The 21,189-nt window shown below is 46.5% G+C and overlaps 2 protein-coding genes across 3 annotated transcripts in view; both read right to left on the reverse strand.

Moving 5' to 3' along the window:
- On the reverse strand, nucleotides 1–16,804 carry canx (calnexin). Of its 2 annotated transcripts, none has more exons than XM_056599809.1 (15): nucleotides 16,707–16,804; nucleotides 11,403–11,624; nucleotides 10,906–10,979; nucleotides 9,579–9,637; nucleotides 9,088–9,229; nucleotides 8,865–8,946; nucleotides 8,342–8,534; nucleotides 7,840–8,029; nucleotides 7,303–7,416; nucleotides 6,596–6,752; nucleotides 6,019–6,234; nucleotides 5,129–5,248; nucleotides 2,853–2,997; nucleotides 2,490–2,584; nucleotides 1–2,373 (listed from the first exon to the last, which is right to left on the reverse strand). In XM_056599809.1, the coding sequence occupies exons 2-15, from the start codon at nucleotides 11,619–11,621 to the stop codon at nucleotides 2,314–2,316; spliced, it is 1,866 nt and encodes a 621-aa protein (XP_056455784.1). In that variant the 5' UTR covers nucleotides 11,622–11,624; nucleotides 16,707–16,804; the 3' UTR covers nucleotides 1–2,313. The 2 variants fall into 2 exon arrangements, with proteins under 2 accessions (XP_056455784.1, XP_056455785.1); XM_056599810.1 differs by having other exon boundaries at nucleotides 2,228–2,373; nucleotides 2,490–2,581.
- A 945-nt stretch (nucleotides 16,805–17,749) lies between these two features.
- mgat4b (alpha-1,3-mannosyl-glycoprotein 4-beta-N-acetylglucosaminyltransferase B) overlaps nucleotides 17,750–21,189 on the reverse strand; it is a 44,523-nt gene continuing 41,083 nt past the window's right edge. The window contains exons 10-11 of the mRNA XM_056601117.1: nucleotides 19,864–19,976; nucleotides 17,750–19,675 (exon numbers count right to left, since the gene is read on the reverse strand). Of these exons, the coding sequence (XP_056457092.1) occupies nucleotides 19,652–19,675; nucleotides 19,864–19,976 (137 nt within the window). The 3' untranslated portion in view covers nucleotides 17,750–19,651. The remainder of the gene's footprint in view (nucleotides 19,676–19,863; nucleotides 19,977–21,189) is intronic.

The following is a 21,189-nucleotide window of genomic DNA, read 5'->3' on the forward strand; positions in this document are numbered from 1 at the left end:
AAAAAAAAAGAGGAAAACATCTCGTGCCAAACACATCCTCAGAATGTTCATCGTTCACATCTTCTGGATGTTACTTCGGACATTCTTGTTCTCAGACGTCCAACACAAGGCTGCCCGGGGGAGGTGGGATGTTGGATGGACATATTAGAGGTCTGGTTTACAGTGAAAACCAACTGGCTGCGTTTACCCTTTGAGATTATCCAACATCTTTGACGTCTCCCGACATTAAAAACATAAAAATAAAAAAAAGCTCCCATCTCTCCTCTCCTTGAAGCAGAATCTAAACCAAGTATTCCTGATTGTAGAGTAAAACCATTTGTTGCCATGAGAAATGACGTGACCAAGTAGGTAGCAGCTACCGGTGAGCTTGTGACCTGCGTCAGTCTATTCCTTGCATGACATGATCTAAGATGTTCTTCTCATGCCTGCTCACCATCATGAAACACTGCATCAGCAGTCTGAACTCACCGTGGATCGACCAATAGGCACATGGCTTGATGGTGAAAAGTGTGAAGGGAGCCAATCCGGGTCTAGCTACTTAGCACATCATATAAATACATCAGAAAGCTCACATATACAGGACTAGATTTGAGCTCATCAAATTGTCTCCAAGTATTACCATGGAAGTACTCAACTGGATTTTGCAATTGGACCTCAAAATGGACTCAAAGTGGTCAGCAGCATCAGACAGCTCACAGAGGGTGTGATTCAATGTGTTATCTATGGTTCCTTCACAAGTGCCAAATCTTTCGAAACATGGGGCAAATAAACACAAAACTCTTGAACTCTGAGCTCTCATACTTGTGAACAGCTCACAAGTGAGTCTTAGTCTAAAGCACAACAAGGAACATTTCATAACTTCACAGATAAGCAATCCTATTTTTTTTAGTGCCTCATTTAATATGGGGTAAATTGGACAGAATAGAAGTAGAGTCTCCCTGGTCTGCTTAAGAGTAAGGAGGCAGGTTGACAAATCGGGTTGTGTATGTTTGTGTGTGTGTGTGTGTGTGTGTGTGTGGCTGTCTGTTGCTGCATAATATTTGTGCTCCAAGATGAGCTGAGTCACCAGAGGAGACCACGGCATGTGTGGGTGAAGCCAGTGCTCCATTTCATAAGCATGACTCAGCGTTGAGGAACCCAGGAATGACTCCCTGCAACGACAACCCAAAGCTCCTGCCAGCGACGTTACATCACACATACGATTAGCGCCCTCTAGTGGACCAATCACCCGGCTGACTGACTGGCAGCGTCTGGAACCTGAACACACTGCTCTTCTACAAAAGTTACTCTCAACAAACTACTACAACCGGTTAGTACATAGACTAGAGGAAGAAAGAAAAAAAATCTCAATGGAGTTAACACTTAGAAAATCAAAATAACAAAAAGCCATGCACAGTATTTATATATAAAAAAAAAAGAAAATAAATTTATGAACCAAACAGAATGAACCTCATCCACTTCCTCTCAAGCCTTGACCTTGGTGGGGCTGGGAACATTGGCCCTCACCACCGCATACAAAACACAAATGGACACACACAGGGTCATGCAGGGGGTGAGATGTTTAGCATCCCCTAAACACAAGGAATCCACTGATATTACAACATTAACAAACATGAAGGCGCTTTTCCGTGACCAGTGTCTGTGCTACATAGAGCCCATCTCACTTTGAACAAACACAGAACCCGAGAAACAGCAGATCAAAGAGCGAGAGATGAAAAGCTTGACAGAGGGGGAGGGAGAGAGAGAGATAAGGGTTGGGGAGATGTGTTTTTCTAATTTACAAGCTCTAGTGTTTCCCATTAACAACTTGAACAAGGGCTGCCGATTGGAGCCGATGAGCAGAGGCTACAGAGTTAACAAGTGATCTAGCTTATAAGTTAAATAGCAGCCCAGCTAGTAGGCTAACCGTAAACAGGGCTAATCAAACACCGCTGGCGTTGTAGGGAGCGATCGACATGGCCAGCGCCGGTTTGCATCTGCTCACATGATTCGGAATGGTGCAGGAAGTTTTAGGAGTTACCCTTTCCAGGAAAAAAAAAAAACTAACAAAGAATCCTTGAGCTACATGGTTAATCGGTCTTCATCAAAATGGAATCATCATCATCTTCAGTATCAGATGTCCGCGGCAAAAATCGTGGTGGCGTGTTTTGATGAAAGACGGCGCCACTGCTTTCATGGGTTGTATTTGATCTACTCCAACTCAGATGAGGGAGGGAGGGGGTGGGAGGGGGTGGGAGAGGGGGTAGAGTGGAAGCAGAGGAGAGGGTGGAAGACGGGGCGGGGGGACAGGAGGGCGGAGCTCTAACAGCCGGATCATTCCTTCCTGACTCTCCTGTTCCTGGGAGATCTTCTGAGGACATCATCCTCCAGCGTCTAGACAAACGACACACACAGGTGGGGTGTTAGCGGGCTGTACACACACACAATAACCATCAGCCCCTCCACAGAGAGGAGCGTGCTGGCCTTTCTATGTAGCGAGTCACTCCTACCTCAGCTGAGGCATCGTTCTCGTCCTGCGCTTCCTCCTCCTCCTCTTCTCCTTTCTCTGCAGGGCTGTCCTCTGCGTCACTTTTCTTATCTGCTGCTACGAGACAAGATGACACCATCAATGGACAGCAGGTGCACACACAACGCACCACGATACACATTCCCAGTCCCCGGCCCTCCAACAAACACAACTCTCTCTGCATCACGGGGGGGGGCCCATCCGAGGAGGTGCCCTGACCCATGACCTCACCTTAATAACATGCACCTACAAAGGCCACGAGTCTCTTCCAGAGGAAAGCGTCACGCGGAATGACCAAGCAGTGGCACGAAAGTAGCGCGAGAGAGGTGAGGAGATGGAGACCAACCTGGGGCGCTCTCCTGTTGCTCCTTGGGGGCGACCGCCGCCTCCTCCTCTTCCTCCTCCGCCTCCGCCGCCGCCGCCTCTTCCTCCTTCACGTCCGGCTGGGGCTCGTCCGTCTTCTTGTACTCGGCCGCTTCGGGGGACTTCTTCTGTTGGGACCGGGAGAGAGAGACACCGCGTTGAGACTCAACGTACCCCCCGGAGTTCACACACATCTACTAGAGCTGGTAGGTCAGGGAGGGGACGACGGAACTGGAGGTTCACAGATCCCCTCCTGCGCCTTCATGTATCCCGTGTCATCCTGTCTTTGACTGTCCTGCTAACTGACGATGTGGCAACTGCTGTGCGTTTCTGGATCCCTCCCCCCTGCTAGCATCAGGAGGAACTGCAGTGTAGGAGTGAGACATCTAGGTTCAGACGATGCTAAGATAATGCTCCAACCCCACCTCCAATAGTAGTCCAGGGAGACCCAGTTAGTGAGGTAGATGAGATGCATATCATAGAAGCACTTTAAAGAGGGCATCTTAAAAATAACCCCGGTTTTACCACCATTAGAAAAACATACTGTATCTTGGAATCCCCGATGGGAGCGTCCACCCAGATAACTGGACTGTTGTGTCATTAATCTGATCTTGCAATGGCTTCAACATCACACCTGGTGCTAAAGTACAGCCCCTTTAATGTTTAAACTAGACAACTTGATCACTACGAAAGAGCATTGGGACTAGGGTTGCCGCGGTGTGGACATTTTCACACCGAGTAATGTGTCAACACCGGTATTACCGGTATAAACGGTATTAACTTTGAAACTATAGGTCAACCGCCATCTTCTCCGTCAACTCTCCTCTCACACTCGGTGACAGCGGCTGGCAGCGCGCCAATTCTCGGCGTCTTATAACGTTCTATATATAATAGGATAATATAATTTTATATATCATAATATCACGGCCAAAAGCTCTGTGCGCCTCCGGATGGCCGTAGCGCGGGGAGCTCACGTAGGGATTGGGCTTCGCGGGGTTTGTTTACCGGCGTTGCTATGGTTGCCGGTCTTCTAAGGAAGCACGTCAATTCTCGGCGCGACAATTCTCCCGCACAGAGCAGAACTGTGGCCTATTCTACACATTTTGATTTTCTTAATTATATTATTCATTTTTACTGAATTTGTTTTTTATTACTGAAAAAAAAAAAAAAAAAAAAAAATATTGGTGTTGCCGGTGTGCAACACAGAGTAATCGGTGTTGGCCTCAACACCGGTAATACCGTATACCGCGGCAACCCTAATTGGGACCCAGAGAGAATAAACGCCAAGCACACAAGCACACTTAAGGCCACGATATACTATGAAATTGGCATGCGACAAAGCCCAATACAGCCGCTGTGATTTACGGGGGTTGTTTCATGACGCGAGTCTCGGTGAGGCGAGACTCAATCATTCACAGGATATTGTTGACCGCCATGTATTAGGACACATGCAAAATGATGCACTTATTGGGCTCTGTATTAAGTACCCCGCAACCAAGGCACTTCCAATAGGTACAGAACCTGCCCCTTTGGTCCTCAAACATGCCAAGCTCTCTTCACTTGTTCGGTTTGAATATCGGGGCCTTGAGCGTAGAGGGCGACTCGGCCACGAGGACAGACCGGGGCTAGGGGGGTCTAGGGGTGTGGGGGGGGTTCGGTACGCCATGATTCACCGCGGTGGATGCAGGGGTGGGCTGGCAGGCTCCCTTTAGCTCGTCTTGTAATCCCCTGAGGCTGAACTCAGTCCCAGCTCTGTCTGTTGAACTCTGTGGACGGCCGGGGCGACCCGGGGACGGCAGGTCACTTCTCAGTACCACTCTGGGCCCACACAGGTGCGTGCTCGCGTTATTGAAGGTAGCTGTAATAAAACCAACTCACTAGTACCTTACTTTTCAAAACGGTACCATGCAACAGAAACCCTAAGTCTGAACTCTGTGTTTCTGTCAAATGATAACGATTTGAATGGTCTAATTTCATGTGTGGGTGGCTGGCAGTTTTTCTTGTTGCGTTTCCACTGTGTAGAGGCCAAAACCTTCAGCGCTACCAATGGTGCTTCATGTGAAGGTTCAGTCTCTTAAGCATCCGTTGAGGAAGTATGCTTCTCCCCGCTGACACGTTTTCCGTTGTGCTCCGGTGTGCGCCGGGTTTCGGTTGTGGGGGTGGCTAGTTTCCAGTTGTGCGCTGTCCTGCGTGTGTCTATCTGTTGTGCGTGCGTGTGTCTATCTGCTGTGCGTGCGTGCGTGCTGTGCGTTGTCTGACCTTGCCGGTGCAGCAGAACACGACGATGAGCACCAGGGGCAGGGCGACCGTGAGGACGTAGACGACCCAGAGCCAGGGACGCTCCTCAGCAGCCGTCAGCATCTGTGTGGCCAGGCCGGGCTGGGGGGAGACAGAAGGGTTATCATACCAGCACCCAGGTCCACCGGTGGAGGCACTTCGTAGGCAGCACAAAAGGCCCATTTACTTTTAGACGGGGGTCCTTTTCATAACGAGTACAACACAAGCAATGCCTTCAATTTTGATTCCTTGCGTTTCTCGTAGATACCTCGTCCACATGGTTCAGCGTATTGTGCCTCAAACACAGATTCAATTCAGGATAAGAGGTTATTGTATCTTTATGCCGATAGGATTATTCATAAGGTGCAGAGAGAGCGTCCAACAGTCTTCCCGTTGCTGTGGAAACGGCACTAGCCCCCAGAACCATCTCTGGCAACATCCATGACCGTCCCCCACAGGGGGGTTCAAAGCCTGGGGGGCCTCGTTAGGTCTACTAGAGACTCTGGCCCCCTGGGGTCTTTAGTGTATTGTTGCTACAAAACAAACTCCAAAGCACTGGCAAGACTCAAGACCTAAAATGCAGGCGTGCATAACGACACATTTTCAATTGAATATGAATATGGGGATGAAAAGGATGGGTAGTCTGTTGGCTAAATGCTACACCAGCAGACTAGAGACCCGACCAGTCAGTGATGACCAGTCAGTGATGCTGGAACGACCATGAGGACAAGTCAGTCCAAGAAATAATGATGGCAGGATGGTGAGAGAAGTGACGGGGACACAGAACGAGGGATGGAGGAGGGACAGAAGACGACCAGGAAGCATGACTTTAGCTTCCCTGGGATCCACAGACGGGTCCAGGCCCCACCCACCTCGGCAGCGCCCTCTGCGGCCTTCTTCAGCCCCCAGCCGTCCGTGGCCCACCTATCGGCCGTGTGGCGCTCGTTAGTGATGAAGAAGTTGTCGAAGAAGATGTCTGAGGACATGGACCAGAGCTCCAGGCCCACGGCGCTGAAGGGGCTCATGCGGAACGGATGCAGGTCCTCGAAGAAGTCCGGGTTGGCCACCTTACGGGGCTTCCACACGCCCTGAGGGAGGGAGGGGAACAGGGTGCTCTGTTGAGGTTGGTGCTCACTTCAGTGGATAGGGTCTAGTCCAAATACTTATCCTTTTATTCAAAGCAAAGATGATATCACACACACACACACACACACACACACACACACACACACACACACACACACACACACACACACACACACACACACACACACACACACACACACACACACACACACACCCAAGTCTAACTTGGGTTTAAAATATTATATTATTTATTATTTTGGACGGTGCAAATAAGCAATGACATGAGAATGATGTGGCTTTGGTTATTTGCTCATTCCGAGTTGAGGTGACCCTTCAGAACACTGCAGGACGGGGACGGCCTACCTGGTAGTTGGGGTTGTCGATCATGGCCGGCTTCCACTTGCCCTTGTAGCTGGGGTTGTCGACGTTGGGCCTCTGCCAGGCGCCACACCCTGGGGCAGCCTCGCAGGCCGAGTTGGGCACCTGTGGAGCCTCCCACTCCCCGTCCATGTCCTCGTCCCTGGAGGAGAACCAGGGGAGAACCAGGGGGGTCACTAGGGGGGTCACTAGGGGCTACTGGGGCCTGGCGTCCTCCACCACCACCAGGAGGCTTTGACGCCACATGCAGTGAATACTTATCTTGAACATGTCCTTAAGGCAGAAAGGGGTTAATTATCCCGTTCCAGGATGCGTGCCCGTGAACTATGGCCGTCGGGGTTTCAAACCGTTCTGGTTCACCCCGTTACACCATCGTGGACCCTATGTGTCCGCACATTTATGCGTTGTGGTTTTCCTTTGCTAAACTTACTCAGATTGACCAAAAAATATACATGTAATAACATGAATGATTGACCAAAATGAATAGAGTGCCCTTTGGTTTATGTTATACGACAACAATTATTGCATAAAGAGTGCGGTTTGATTTGTATTATATAAAAAAGAAAATTGCGGAAACGGTCAATTAAAAAAAAAAGCATAACCGTATACGCATACGTAATGACTTCTAGAGGCCCTCGCCAACCCCCATAACGTCTCCCAGACACCTGTACATTCATCATGGGGGTCCGTACCAGTCTTCGGGTTTGACGGCTTCGGGGTCACTGATGTAGTCGGGCTCGTCGTCCAGCCAGCCGTCGGGCTTCACAGCAGCCTCATCGGGGATCTGAGCAGGTGCATCCTCATCCCTACACACACACACACACAGCAGCAGCGTTAGCTAGCGTGACACATTACTCCACTATCAGACGGTGTTTTTTAAAGGAGTAACCGGTTAGGCAGACAGAGATCACAGCATACATCATGAAGCACACGGGTAATTAGAGTAGTTAATAAAATAATAATGGTAGTGCTACACCAACTAGTGAACAGCCAGATAAGGTTGGATTTATCTTCGTTCCCACTGCCTTCTGATGAAAAGCGCCCCAATGTTCCCCACCCACCATTCGTTAACAACATGGTCCCAGGGCTGTGGCGACCCGTCTACACTAAGGTTACACTGACCAGTCCATGGTCCCAGGGCTGTGGCCAACCCGTCTACACTAAGGTTACACTGACCAGTCCATGGTCCCAGGGCTGTGGCGACCCGTCTACACTAAGGTTACACTGACCAGTCCTCGGGTTTGACGGCAGCGGGGTCCTGGATCTTGGGCATCTCGTCCCAGTCCTCCGGCTTGCTGTCCTCGGGGTCTTCGATCTCGGCGGCGGGGTTCACAGCGGGGGTCATGTCCGTGAGCAGGTTTCCACTGTTCACCACAGTCTGGTCCACCAGCACCTCAAAGCTGTTGTCAGGGTTCAGCACTAGGGGGCCACAGAGAGACCAGACGGGTCAACAAGCAGGGCAACTCCAGCAGCATAGAGCAAGCATTGGTGTCCTAGCGTAGATCTCACATTTAAATGAGCTATCATGTAGCCTGTGCGTTATCGAGCATGTACCATGTGCATTACTGGGCATGAGCATCTTCCAGCCTGTGCATTACCCCTTATGTAGCATGTCCATAACCTAGAATGTAGCACGTGTATTATCTAGCAGGTGCGTTATCTAGAATGTAACTTGTGCATTATCTTTCATGTGCATTACCTAGCATTTGCATCATCTAGCACGGGCATTACCTAGCGTGTAGAGGTGGGTCTTCTTGTCGGTGTAGTACGTCCGCAGGTCGGCGTCGGGTTTCTTGGCGTGTTTCTCCTCATACTCGCCCGTCTTCGGATTCTTGTGACGGAAGATGAGGTGCAGCTTGTAGTCCTCGCCACACTTGTCCGGTCCGAACATGATGGTGTACGGGGTCTTGTCCACAAACTGGTCCTAGACAGCAAAAGGCACACAGGTTGAACACAAAGGATTAAATACAAGCCACCTTAAATGCACAGCTCCTGAATGTGTTTGGATAGTACAGGAAGTATTTTTGCTTGTATATGTGTGCGTGCGTGTGTGTACACGTTGAGTCTGACAGTAATTATGTATGGCTGTATGGATGTGCATCTGTGAATTTGCACGTACCGCTGGTTATGGGCCTGATTGTATCCGAGCTCTGAACATACATTTGTATGCGCGTCTGCATGTGTATATTTATGTGTGCCTCTGTGAATGCGTAGTTGTATGCGTACGAGCCTATAATGGTACGTGTGGTCTTACCAGGTCGAGGTCTGGGGTCTGAGTCAGCAGCTTAATGTAGGCTCCACCACAGTCAATACCAGTCTGGAAATTGACCTCGTATCTTCAGAGACAGAGAGGAAGAGAGAGAGAGACTATAAAACACTAAGACCTCCGACATAAACACACAATGAGACTTTTTTTAAATAAACCGATGGCCAACCGTCTAAATCGTGTCAATGACAGAAGTGATGACAGGACTCACTGGAGGATGAGCGGCTTGCTGTCGAAGATGAAGGGGCGGAGGAGCTGGGCGGAGATGGCGTGGTGCTTGGCCCGGGACTTCAGAACCAGGCCTTTGTCTCCGGGGAGCTTGCTGTCCTTCATGTCCTCCACAGACCATTGACCTGGAGACCACAGCGTGGACGCTGGTGTTAACATAGTGGCGTGGACAGCTCACTCCACAGAACCCCCGGCATGGCTTCACTGGACGCTACATGGCGTTCCTCCATAGGGTCGTCTCTAGATATGCCTGTGGTCTTGCGGTAAGCTTACATATATTGAGACGATAATACGAGGCAATAACTATATGCATACATTTTAATTAATGGGTATGAATCTAGGACAATTACCATGACACCGCACCACGACAATTCTGACAAGTTATTTTTTAATTTCTCCTTCAGGACGTTTCCCTGGTTAAGCACCTTGTGCTATAAATCAAGGTTGATGAACGATTGACGCTCCATGACCTACCGTCATACTTGGCGATGTCCTCATCAATGTCCTCCTTCTTGGCTTTGGACAGCACCCAGCTGTGAACCAATCAGAGACAACGACACTTCATTTAAACATGGTTATGGTCCAAGTGATCAGCATAAAATCACTGCAAGCCAGAACTGAGAGCCTATGCTTTCTGACGTATCCGTGTGGTTTTGAAACATTATATTGACCAAAACAAGAAGTTGTCCCAGCCGTTATCTACAACCATAACTCAACCTAAGACAGAAGCAAGTAAGAAATGGGGAACATCATTTGAACCACATCTGATAAATGTGGAAGAGTAGGACACTGGTTCCTAATACACTGTTTTGAAAGCTCTTGAAGGACAGCAATTAAAGACTGCATTATAATTTTAAACTCGGAATCACTCACACGGTTTGTGTCAAGGTTCATTTGTGACTGAATGTTACAAATAACATAAATTGTTGTTAATTGCACAGTATTTGTATGTAATTTAGCAGAAATGCCACACAACTGTAACAACCCAGGGATTACTCTTGGAGATCTCTTGGTAAGGATGCCCATAGTGAAATGGAGGTTATAGGATTAGACTGAGTTTTTACAGGACCAATCCTGCGCATCCTAATCAAAGATCAGAGGGGAAAGAGGCTCGGTACAAGTGTCCCAAAGATCAACAAATTCATTTAATATTCAGATGCCGTCGTGTGTCTGGCACCATCAATTATCAGCAAATCAAACACTCCCTGACTGCTATTGATGTTTTCACAGCAAGAGTTTAATCCCCTCGTCAATGGAGAGGTTTGGTACAAATACACTATCGACCGTCTGGGAAAAAATTACTACGGCTCTTTGATTCCATTTTAGAACAACAACGGCCCCAGATTAATAATAAAAACACTTCCAAATTAAGATAATTTAAATCAGGGATAATGTTTAGAGTGATATTTTGTGTGTATTCTGGGTTTGTTTTAACAATGAGTTGTTTTTTTTTGTGACCAGATGAACATTTCCCATTGATCCATTGTTATTATAGCTGTGTGTGAACCCTTCACAATCTCCCCCGCCCCCACCCCGAACACACACACCTGAGATAATAATCAACAGATGTGTCGCTGACACACTAACCAAACAGATCAATTTATTTCATCATGAATTTGAAAACACTATCTAGTTAAAATAAATGGAAATCTAAACTACATCCAGACCCGTCATGGTAGGCAGTTTACCTGCCGATAAATCCCAGGCGGTCAAACTGGTTGTAATTCATCATATTTAATCTGTATGGAGGCCAGTAGCGGTCAGCGAACCACAGAGTGCAACGGCTTCAGTGGGTGCTCACCTGTCTAGGGTGCCCCGGTCGAATGACTCCGCAAAGAAATGCTCTCCCATTGGCTCGGGTGCTTTGTAGGTCACCTAGACGACGTAACGCAGGAAGAGACATTCAGACGGGATGCTGGGTCACTGGTACACTGGGGAGAGCGATCTAATGGTTAACTGGCTGAAACCATTAAGGTCCTGAGTGAGATATCATCAGGGTAAACTGGAAAAATTATCATTTCTCTCAATGTCTTTATTCATACGTGTTTGGGCTGGAATAATTCAACAGTGATATTAATTAGAACCAGCAAACTACGGTCACATTGATAAAAAAGTGGCCAGTTCAAACAATTGTAAATACACCACACTGGATCCTTGGTCCATTTCTATCATGTTCAAATTGGTAACGACATGCTAAGGAGGATGTTCTTACCATCAGTCTTATAGTTTAGCATTAACAAGACCATAAGCTTTATTTTGTTTTATTTAGATTAAGAAAGGAGAGCCGAGGAGTCATACTTTAGGAATGACCGGGGCTGCAGGCTCCGCCTCCTTGGCTGCCTCCTCTTCCTCCTCTTCGTCTCCGGCGATGCCCAGGTCCAGGTCGTCCTCGACGTCCATCTCGTCTCCCATGATGTCCTCTACCAGGTCCTCCTCGCTGGGCCCCTGGGCTTGGCTCAGGCTGATCAGGGCCAGGGCCAGAACGGCAACAACACACAGCCTCAACGTCTGCGCCATGGTCTGGAGGAAGAGATGGATCATGGCTCATTCAGTCATTGCGCTCCTAGTTCTCCAAAGATAGATTTTTGAGCATCATGTTGGAGAACAACACCTGATTAGATGGAAAGCTGAACCGGGAATCCTATCAGAGTCAGAACGCAATTCCCTTTAATAATACCATCTGGATCAACTATGAATGCTTCTAGTCTAGAGGAAACATTAACAGGGAGCTTTGGGTTTTCAGCTGACTGAGTGGGGCTCAGCGAGATTTGTTTCACTACATCCGCCTGCTCGATGTTACTGGTGGAGGCCAAGCTGCATCTCCTCCCAAACACATTATGCATTAAGCACCAGTGCAGACTCCATGGTGGGAAATGATGTGGCCAAGAGAGATTGTAAGTCTTTTAAGCGAACAAGAGATGGGCAGAAGAAAAAAATCAATCCGGGCAATATTGGAGACCAAGAAAGATTTGAGCGCATCACATTTTGAAATAACGAGAGGATATTTGTTTTTTGCACACATGAAAAGGAAAAGACTATAACTATATTAAAGCAATAACCAAGCAAGCATTTATCCTGGCTAGGAAACCCAGGGAATTACTTCACAGTTCAGATAATTCATTTTACACAGCATCATATTTTTGCGGTGAATGGCCAAAAGATCTATGGCAATATCCAGACAGATTCATTGATAACAATATTGATGTAATGTTCTGCTCAGCTCTAAAGACGGACACGCAGGTCATGTTTGTGTGTGATTGTGTTAGACAGGTTGGGGAGGGGGGGAACTCACGGGCTATTCTGTTGGGATTCTCATTAACATGATAATGAACTGTGGAGATGGGAGCTGTATCGATTCATAGCTGGATGGATCTTAAGCTAATTGGATGGGATAACCCAAGAAGGAGCCCGTCTCACCTCCCATCTAGGAAGAAATGCCATTGATTTTTACATTTCAAAAAAGTAATTTTTATTGCTTTTTTTTATGTATAATTTCTATGTCTATCTGTTTATATTTTGTACTTTTGTTTTATATTTGTACCTCATTTGCAATCCTTTCTATGTCTATCTGTTTATATTTTGTACTTATGTTTTATATTTGTACCTCATTTGCAATTCATGATATTTCATATCTTTTGAAGAGCCATTTTGACATGAACAATCTTCCCCCAAGGATTAATAAGGGAGACGAATCCCTTGCACCAACAACCCACAAGGAGGCAACACCCGTTTAACCCGTGTGGAGATTTATTCCTTTCATTGCAGCCCAGGCCTACCCACATGCCTGTTTAGTGCACCCCCACCCCTCCATCACTGCCTCCTATACAGCTGGCAGAGCTAGAGGGTTGCCCTGGAGCCCGTTGCCTTGGGGGCAGCAGAAGACCCTCAGGATGAGCCGGTTAGCGCCCTGCGCCCCTAATGAGATTAGCCCCTATGGAATTAACATTCGAGCACCCGAGAACACACCGAGTTCAGTCCATTCAGCCATCTCCTAAACACTATGGCCGTATAGAGGAGGGAGGTTACTCATTACACACGCACACATCAACACACAAACCTTAAAAAAGCACAGATTGTGACGCAGTCGCCAAATTTCCGCGGTGTACTGAACTACTAAGAAAATCACCCCGGGACTGTCCCACAAAAGACTCCGCCTCTTGACAGCCAACAAGCCAGCACATCTTGCGTCTTCCGTCCAACTTAACACTCACGTGTTAGCCTGCCACACATATCACACGGAGATCGCTGCCAGGTTAATGAGCTTAGCAACATGAGATTAACATGCCTGGCTAGCCCAACAGGCAAAGGGATCACGGCTGATATATACCTACCTTCTAATAACAGCACCAACCTGCACTTATCTTGGAAAAGCCAAACGCTGCAATAATAAATCCTTTCAATCCGTCAGTGCCATCATGTCATATTCCTCCCACACATCTCATGACTCTCATTCCGACAGTAGTGTCACGGTATAGAGCTGTGGCGGCGAGGGGGCTACCTACCCAGACCTGGATCAAGCAAATGTGCATCAACTTAGCCAATATATACTGCATATCCTTCAACAAACCGCAAAGGATTCGTTTGTTCGTGGGTCTGTTGGAGGTCCGTATGACTCAAGTGGGGCGTAAAAGAGATAAGCACTAGCAAATCATTGATTTGGTTGTCAATGTAAATGGATAACCCAAACCCCACGGGAGAGCGTGGTTAGCTGGTCCCCACGGGAGAGCGTGGTTAGCTAGTCTTTATTATCTCCCTTGAGGCTCTAGGGCTGTTCTTAGCCCAAGCCCACGGGAGAGCGTGGTTAGCTGGTCTTTATTATCTCCCTTGAGGCTCTAGGGCTGTTCTTAGCCCAAGCCCACGGGAGAGCGTGGTTAGCTAGTCTTTATTATCTCCCTTGAGGCTCTAGGGCTGTTCTTAGCCCAAACCCCACGGGAGAGCGTGGTTAGCTAGTCTTTATTATCTCCCTTGAGGCTCTAGGGCTGTTCTTAACCCAAACCCCACGGGAGAGCGTGGTTAGCTGGTCTTTATCATCTCCCTTGAGGCTCTAGGGCTGTTCTTAGCCCAAGCCCGTCTCCCGGGAGGATCACTCCTGGTCTGGTTGCTTGTCGTTGTCTTGGAACAGGACAATCCCGATTTACCCAGTATGTTAACACAGGCAGAACACACCAACTTAATGAGACAGCCACCCTAAACTGGTTTCAAACAATATACTATGCTCGCAAATGCACTTTGGTAGGTGTCATTATCACCACCTATAGGTCCTCACGCATAAACTCTTCTGGCAACTATCCCGGTTGGCAACACCACCACAACATGGCCCTGAAGAAAAGAAGGCCCCCTAATCTTATCTCAGCCTCTTTTGGCTGTAAAACACCAACTGTCAGGGCTAGCCTTGACAGGATAAAAAAACAGGGAAGAGCATTAGTTAGCTTGCCAATGTGTGGGACGGCCCTGCCCAAACTGGACACAGCAATTGAGTTCCAAGATACCAATATCTTTCAACAAGGTCATTAAAGCTAGGCTAGTAAATCGGGGGAACCAGCTAGAGTAAGCTAGATTTTAAGTATCCAATTAAATCAACCACCCCTCAAGTTGAAGCCTCTCTACAAGGCCACTCCCCCCAAAACAAGTGAATAGCTAGCTTAAGAAATAAGTCTGCCTAGCCAAGTGGAGGACTCCAGTCTTGCGCAATGAGAGCAGGCGCAGAATAAGCAGGAAGCCGGAGAGGTAGGTAGATGGACAAGGCAGGTAGGTAGATGGACAAGGCAGGTAGGTAGATGGACAAGGCAGGTAGGTAGATGGACAAGGCAGGTAGGTAGATGGACAAGACAGGTAGGTAGATGGACAAGGCAGGTAGGTAGATGGACAAGGCAGGTAGGCCATCAAATCATTTCCTTCAGGCTGGGTGAAATGATTGGACATCCACCGATTATTTTTGGGCAGAGCATTTAATTTGTTGATTGCCATCGAAGTTTCAGGAGAATTACACCAAATCAGACAAAAGCTTCAAAAATAAATTGCCTACCCCATCTTTGACCGACTGACAGTTAAGGCTGTAAATTGAGTGCAGAGGGGAATATTTTCAAACAGGGGGATGGGTGCATTGCAAGCAAGAAAGCTTGATTGGGGGAGGGGGATGGGGTGTCTAAAATAACAAGTAAAATCCAAAACCCAGCACTACAAATAGGAAAAGCAAAAAGACCTTCTGTATCTTCCTTCTTCCCAGAATGCATGCTGTGTTTAGGGGAAAGGCAGGCATGGGAGCATGGGAATTACACCACCACTCCCTTCTTTCTTGACAGGGTCACATGTATTCATGTGCAGATTGGGAGGTGAAACCAGCCCAGTCTTCAGGCAGGGAAACTGTCAAAAATGCGAGCTTTTTTCTTATGCGCCAACGAGGCTCCAGGCTGTAGCAGACAATATGCCATAATATTCCCAGTCTCAAACCCTCACTCAATTATCTCTTAAAACAGCCTCAGGAAAACATGTGAAATACTCAAGGGTTGTTATAGTCATCCATCAGATCATTTATGAGAATAGTGAAGTGACAGGGTACATATTCTCCAACCGTCACGTTGAAGTAGCATTACTACAGAATCTGTAACACATTTGTGTCAAGAACACCATACTAACAAATTATTGAAAGTAACAATTTAAACACTAGTTAACCATACAGATTCATGAGAAGCTGCTCCTGGAGACAAGTTGTCGTCATCAATAAAAAAAATCCTCATTCACCTTAGCACGGGCAAAGGTCGTTGGTGCAAATCATCTGACTCCCCTTTGCGGCCCCCACACTGTTGTACTAGTAAATAAACAAACCAGTGTGTAAAAACTGGTCTGACGACTACTGATAGCCCCTGTAATACCCGTTCGGAACTGTAAGTGCAACTTTCTGGAGAATGTTCCAGAAAGATCCAATCCAAAACGGTAGGTCCGATCCCTTAAGTCCTAATATAGGCCAAACTAGCTAACAGCGTACAATGGCTAATTTATTAAGAAATTAGGGTCCCAGTGATGATCGGACCATTCATTTGCATGATGAGCAAGTTAAGCTTGCAAGAGGATTTGTTAAAGGATCTGCACCCTACCCACACATTCTGGAGATCATTTAGTGCAGACGACTTGTAATATCCAGCAGCCTATCACTGACAGCCTCTCTATTTCTGCATTCATAGTGTCCTTCGACCCGAGGAACCCAGATTGACAACCGATATTTTGCACAAGTTAGCTATTCCACGGTGGCTAACCATTACCATTCAGCTATATCTTACCTGCTTAACTATCCATTTTTCCCCACGTTTGTGAGAGCGGCCCTCAAAACTACAAAATGTTATTTCATTCAAACCTTAAGACCACACATCACATGACAAAAAAAATGTAATTGTCTACGTTGCAAGTCAACATTTCCTTCGTAATTAACTAAACGTTAGCTAACGTTACAGTTAGCCTTGCAGCCCGAGAGAACAACCTGGCTTTTAAATAACAACCACGAAGAGCAACCAATTGTGCACTGCAAGCAGGATCAATCACAATGGTTTAATGGACGGATAATGAATAAAAGTATGTTAAAAGTGACATTTGTATGTCATTACGTACCTCCTGCTCTGAGATGTGACTACCTGGAACTACAGCGGGATCACGTGTGGATTTGGGTCAGTCGTTGCACAGCCAAAGCACCGCCTCTCTGTTTTTGATTGGTCCAGCGCACCGTATTCTTGATGGACTGTGTAAATTGTCAGCGTTTCATTGGACGTGCCAAATGTTCATCTGAATAAATTGTGCCCGCCCACTATCTGCACCTCGTGGACGGAGGTGATTCGTCGAGCTGGAAAAAGGAAACGCATGCTGATTGGCTGGAGTATGAATGAAGAAATGAGGATGTGCCCTGATGGTGATTTAAACGTTATGTTGAACAGCTTTAGACTAATCTAAAAATAAAAACAAACTGACTAGGTTATATTGTTAATTCTGTTTTGCATCCCATACACGGGGACCTTATTAAAAAATGAATAAGCCTTCCAATTCATTTTGTCGTATGATCCCGGAGCCCAAATGTTATATATACTCACAGAGGGACCGAAACTATATTGCCATCATAATATAGAAATACAGCAAATTTTGCAAATACCCTAGGAGCTTACACGTAGTTAAAGAACTACTACAGGGGATATCCTCGTGGTTCAAAGACCCATGGAATGTCCCATACAATGCCAATGCACCTCACGTTGATTATCCCAAATCCCATTCAATCGAACACAGATATAAATCATTATATTATTGATAATTATTTAACATTGTAGGCATATTTTTTTAACGATAGGCCTAACTTATAATTTAATATCTAATTAAACACTTTAAATGACTTATTTATTGTGACCAACTTTTGATCTCCCAAACTGAATCTCTACCTAAGCCTACCTAGATATATGGGCCATTTTGGTTCATCACCTAAAGATGAGTAGAAGATGCCTGCCTGAAAAAAAAAAAAACCTGCCTGAAAGCTCAATGGGATAAGTGAATGGATTTATGTCCTAATCAATTGGTTCAATTCCAAATGACATGTAGGCCTGTCTGAAACTGGCCCCCAAAAGTCCTTTAAAATTATCTAATTTAGCATTGATATTTTACTTGCACGAATCCATAAAAAGATAAACCATATCATTTTAAATCTCTGGCTTTATTACAATTCACAGATTGGATAGAAGTTAACATAATCAATTATAGTTTATCTAAAGGATACAAAATACAACACAGGAAGATAATAGCAAGGCATTCCAGTGCATCTCCCAAGAAACAAGGTGAGTGGATGGTTCCTGATACCAACAGTCTGTGGAGTTGTGGATGGAGATGGACCACTGGTACACAACGTCTCTGAGAGACGCAGTCCTACCACGTACATGTCCTTCTACTTCATACTGTTAGACCCACTAATGCTGTGTAGTAAAAGTAACGTCCAAATGGATAGCACAAGCCACCAGACCGTTGCGTCAAACCTTTCAAACCTTCAGGAACTCAAGGTCTGAAAATGTGTGTTTCGATGCTGGTCTGCTCAGTATAAACCAAAAGTTTCAGAGATATCTCATTTGATAAAAAAACGACCCATACTGTTTGAATATAGGGCGTCTGTTTCTTCAGACTTGTGTGTAGGTCAGGCTTAGACCCTTCAGTAATACACCTCAAATGTGTGAAATACGGATACAAATAAATGAGATCTTGGTAGACCCCATCTGGTAGAATAGAGTAGAGCAGAGCACAATAGAGATGACTAGAGCAGAGGAGAGGAGAGGGGCGAGGTTTGCAATAGAGTAGAGACCATTAGAGTAGAGGAAGGGGCAGTAGAAGAGAGAGCAATAGAGCAGAGACATTAGAGTATAGAGGGAAGAGGAGAGGTCAGGAGGGAGCAGAAAGAGGACATGGGATGGAGCGCACCGTTTCGCCCTACAGTCAATACTTGTCCTACATCAGTTGACGCGGTAAGATGTGTGATTCAATCATTTCCGGCTGGATTTTTTCCATTTGCTACTCGTTGACAAGAAACAGATGGAGGAAGAGACGCTAACCGGAGGCTTTCTACTCTTTTATCAGTTCTGTTTGTCTCCCCCCATCTGTCTCCTTCACTCTACAGCACGCTGCACATCTGGTACCAACCCACACTGGGCCTCCTTATGTCACATTAAGGCAAATCACTACAGCCTATCCACTGTTGGCAAACATGGCCGAGAGGAAATCCAACCAACGACTTCTAACAAGGCTTCACAAACACCTGTCTACTGCGGTACGTTATTGATTTTTTTCTATTTAAAATTCAGACATTTGTGCACTTTCTCGGCTAAGTTTGTCCCTCCATACCACCCCAGCTCATTGTCCTTATATATACATATTGACACACTCAGAGAGATTGTTCAGGTGACCGTGACCATTTATATGCATATTTCCAAATACGTGGTTATTACTTGAATATACTGGTGGGATAATGTCGAGTAGAATGATCCAGACAGGTCTTTCTTTCCCACCCAATGAAAAGGGTGAGTAAGGACAGTGAAGATGCAAAAACATCTTTGATTTCCAAGCAGTGACTTCAAATGTTAAAGCATCATCAAAAATGGCGGGGCTATCTCATCCCAGGCCGCTTGACAATTAAACCAGTGTTTTCAACGCACAATTTATGTACACATAAATACAGATTTGTACTAAATACAGAGTCTTAAGAATCATCTTTGTGTGTACTGTGTCTTCCATTTCCCAGGCGCGTCACGAGAAGAGCCCCTTCTCAATAATAATAACGTTTCGTCCTCTTCCTCTGCCAAGATTTTCATAGATCGAGGCGGAGCCGAAAACCAGCCAGCAGGGTGTGCTATTGCACCACCGGCGAGGGCACTCGGTCGGCGGAGTCCCGGGAGGGTCCAAGCTCCTCTCAAGGCTTCCGTTCTGCTCGGCTGCTGAACGGTCAGTGGCTGTTTGAGGTATTGCTAAGGAAGAGGGGATAGCGGAAGGGTGGCTGGGGATGGGGGGGATCGGCTGGGGTTGGCGACGGTAGGAGTTCACTCTGCTTTCCTGATGAAGATCTGCAAAATAACCCCGTCAACATGTAACGATTATTGTCATTATAGAAGCAATATTGATTCAATATCATACTTGATGACTTACAGTGATGTGTTGATCATTGAGACATCATAACAATGTATTGCTCATTATAGGAGACAAAAATCACATCTAGTCAAACATGACGTTTTACCCTTTCACAGTGTCTCACCTCACTAAGGATGACCCACACTGGGGAGTCCGTCAGCACCGTGAGGCGGAATGCCTCCAAGGGCCCAAAGCTGGGGTCCACCTCCCCTTCGGCGATCCCGTTCTGGAACATTCCTGAGAACACGGAGAAACCAGTGTTAAAAACAAGTTGGTGCAGTGGAAGTTTGGCAGTTTGGAGTGCAAATTACAGTGAAGGAAAAGCACAAAGAATATAAGTATCCGTTTGTTCTACAGGACAATAGATCAAAAAATCACAAACATCCATACATATAAAATACAATATACAATATGGCCACCAGCAGTCATTTGATGATGAGGATGTTATAAAACATTTGACCTTTTTTTTTTTTACACAATCTCATCGCCTGTGTAACTCACTATGTAGTGGATGGAAGTGTTGTGGATTCAAACCCCACCAAATGAGCCATGTTCAAGTCCCTATTGCACTACTAGTAGTTACAGACAATAGGATGGTCTGGAGCAAGACGTGAATATTCCTAAGTTCCTAGTTCTTTGTGTCTCCTTATTGATCGAGTCAAATCCATCGTCATTAATCGAGCTCAGTTCAGAATCCTTCTAAAATAGCCTGACCATGGAGTTAGAAGATAGTTAGCCCTGTAGGTGCTCGAATGCAACCGTTTGAGGCCGAAAACGAGAAGGACAATCAAACATAAACAGCGCGTCCTGTGACATCGTCATAGCAGTTTGCCCCAAATATGATCTCTGTTGGAGATGGTTTCTTTTTTGATGCAAGTACGTGGACTTCATATACCAAGGGAAATGTGATGCCCCCCCCCCCCCACACCAATCGTTCTCCTCTTCTCTGTGAGGTGAGGTGAAGACACTTTAACTAAAGCGAAGCTGACACTGCCAAACACCGGGGAACCTCTCCAAAACGACACCAACACCGGGCTAGTGAAATGGATTGATTGTCTCTGAGAGTGTGGCAGTTTCAGGTTACCATCGATCGGGTCCAATCGTCTTGCAATATTGATGAACAGGTTAGAGGCCCCGCGGTGAATGACACCGTGAGCTCTGGCTCCAACAGGGACGAGAGAGGGAGAGGGAAGGTGAGGAGAGACTGTTGTGCAAAAAATGTGCAACAGCACACCGGGTAGAACTCTGTGAGAAACACAGGTGGGACACCTTTCATCACAGTGCTATGCAGGCTACTCTGTGGACGCCTTTATTCAAATGAACTCACGGCCCTGTTCCATACATCCTTAGCATGGGGGGGCCCCAGGGAGAATCAAACCCTTAACCCCACTAGGGTTTATGTTAATGCTCGGCCAGTCGAGCAGGACCCCTATGACCAGAAATACTACCG

This window comes from Gadus chalcogrammus, chromosome 10 (genome assembly GCF_026213295.1).
Source record: "Gadus chalcogrammus isolate NIFS_2021 chromosome 10, NIFS_Gcha_1.0, whole genome shotgun sequence".
NCBI lineage: Eukaryota > Metazoa > Chordata > Actinopteri > Gadiformes > Gadidae > Gadus > Gadus chalcogrammus.

Coding starts and splice junctions, on each gene's coding strand:
- canx (XM_056599809.1), bottom strand. CDS start 11,621: ATGGCGCAGACGTTGAGGCTGTGTGTTGTTGCCGTTCTGGCCCTGGCC. Junction 10,980..11,402: donor CAGCCCCGGTCATTCCTAAA/GTATGACTCCTC, acceptor TACGTCGTCTAG/GTGACCTACAAAGCACCCGA. Junction 2,585..2,852: donor GCAACAGGAGAGCGCCCCAG/GTTGGTCTCCAT, acceptor CTTGTCTCGTAG/CAGCAGATAAGAAAAGTGAC.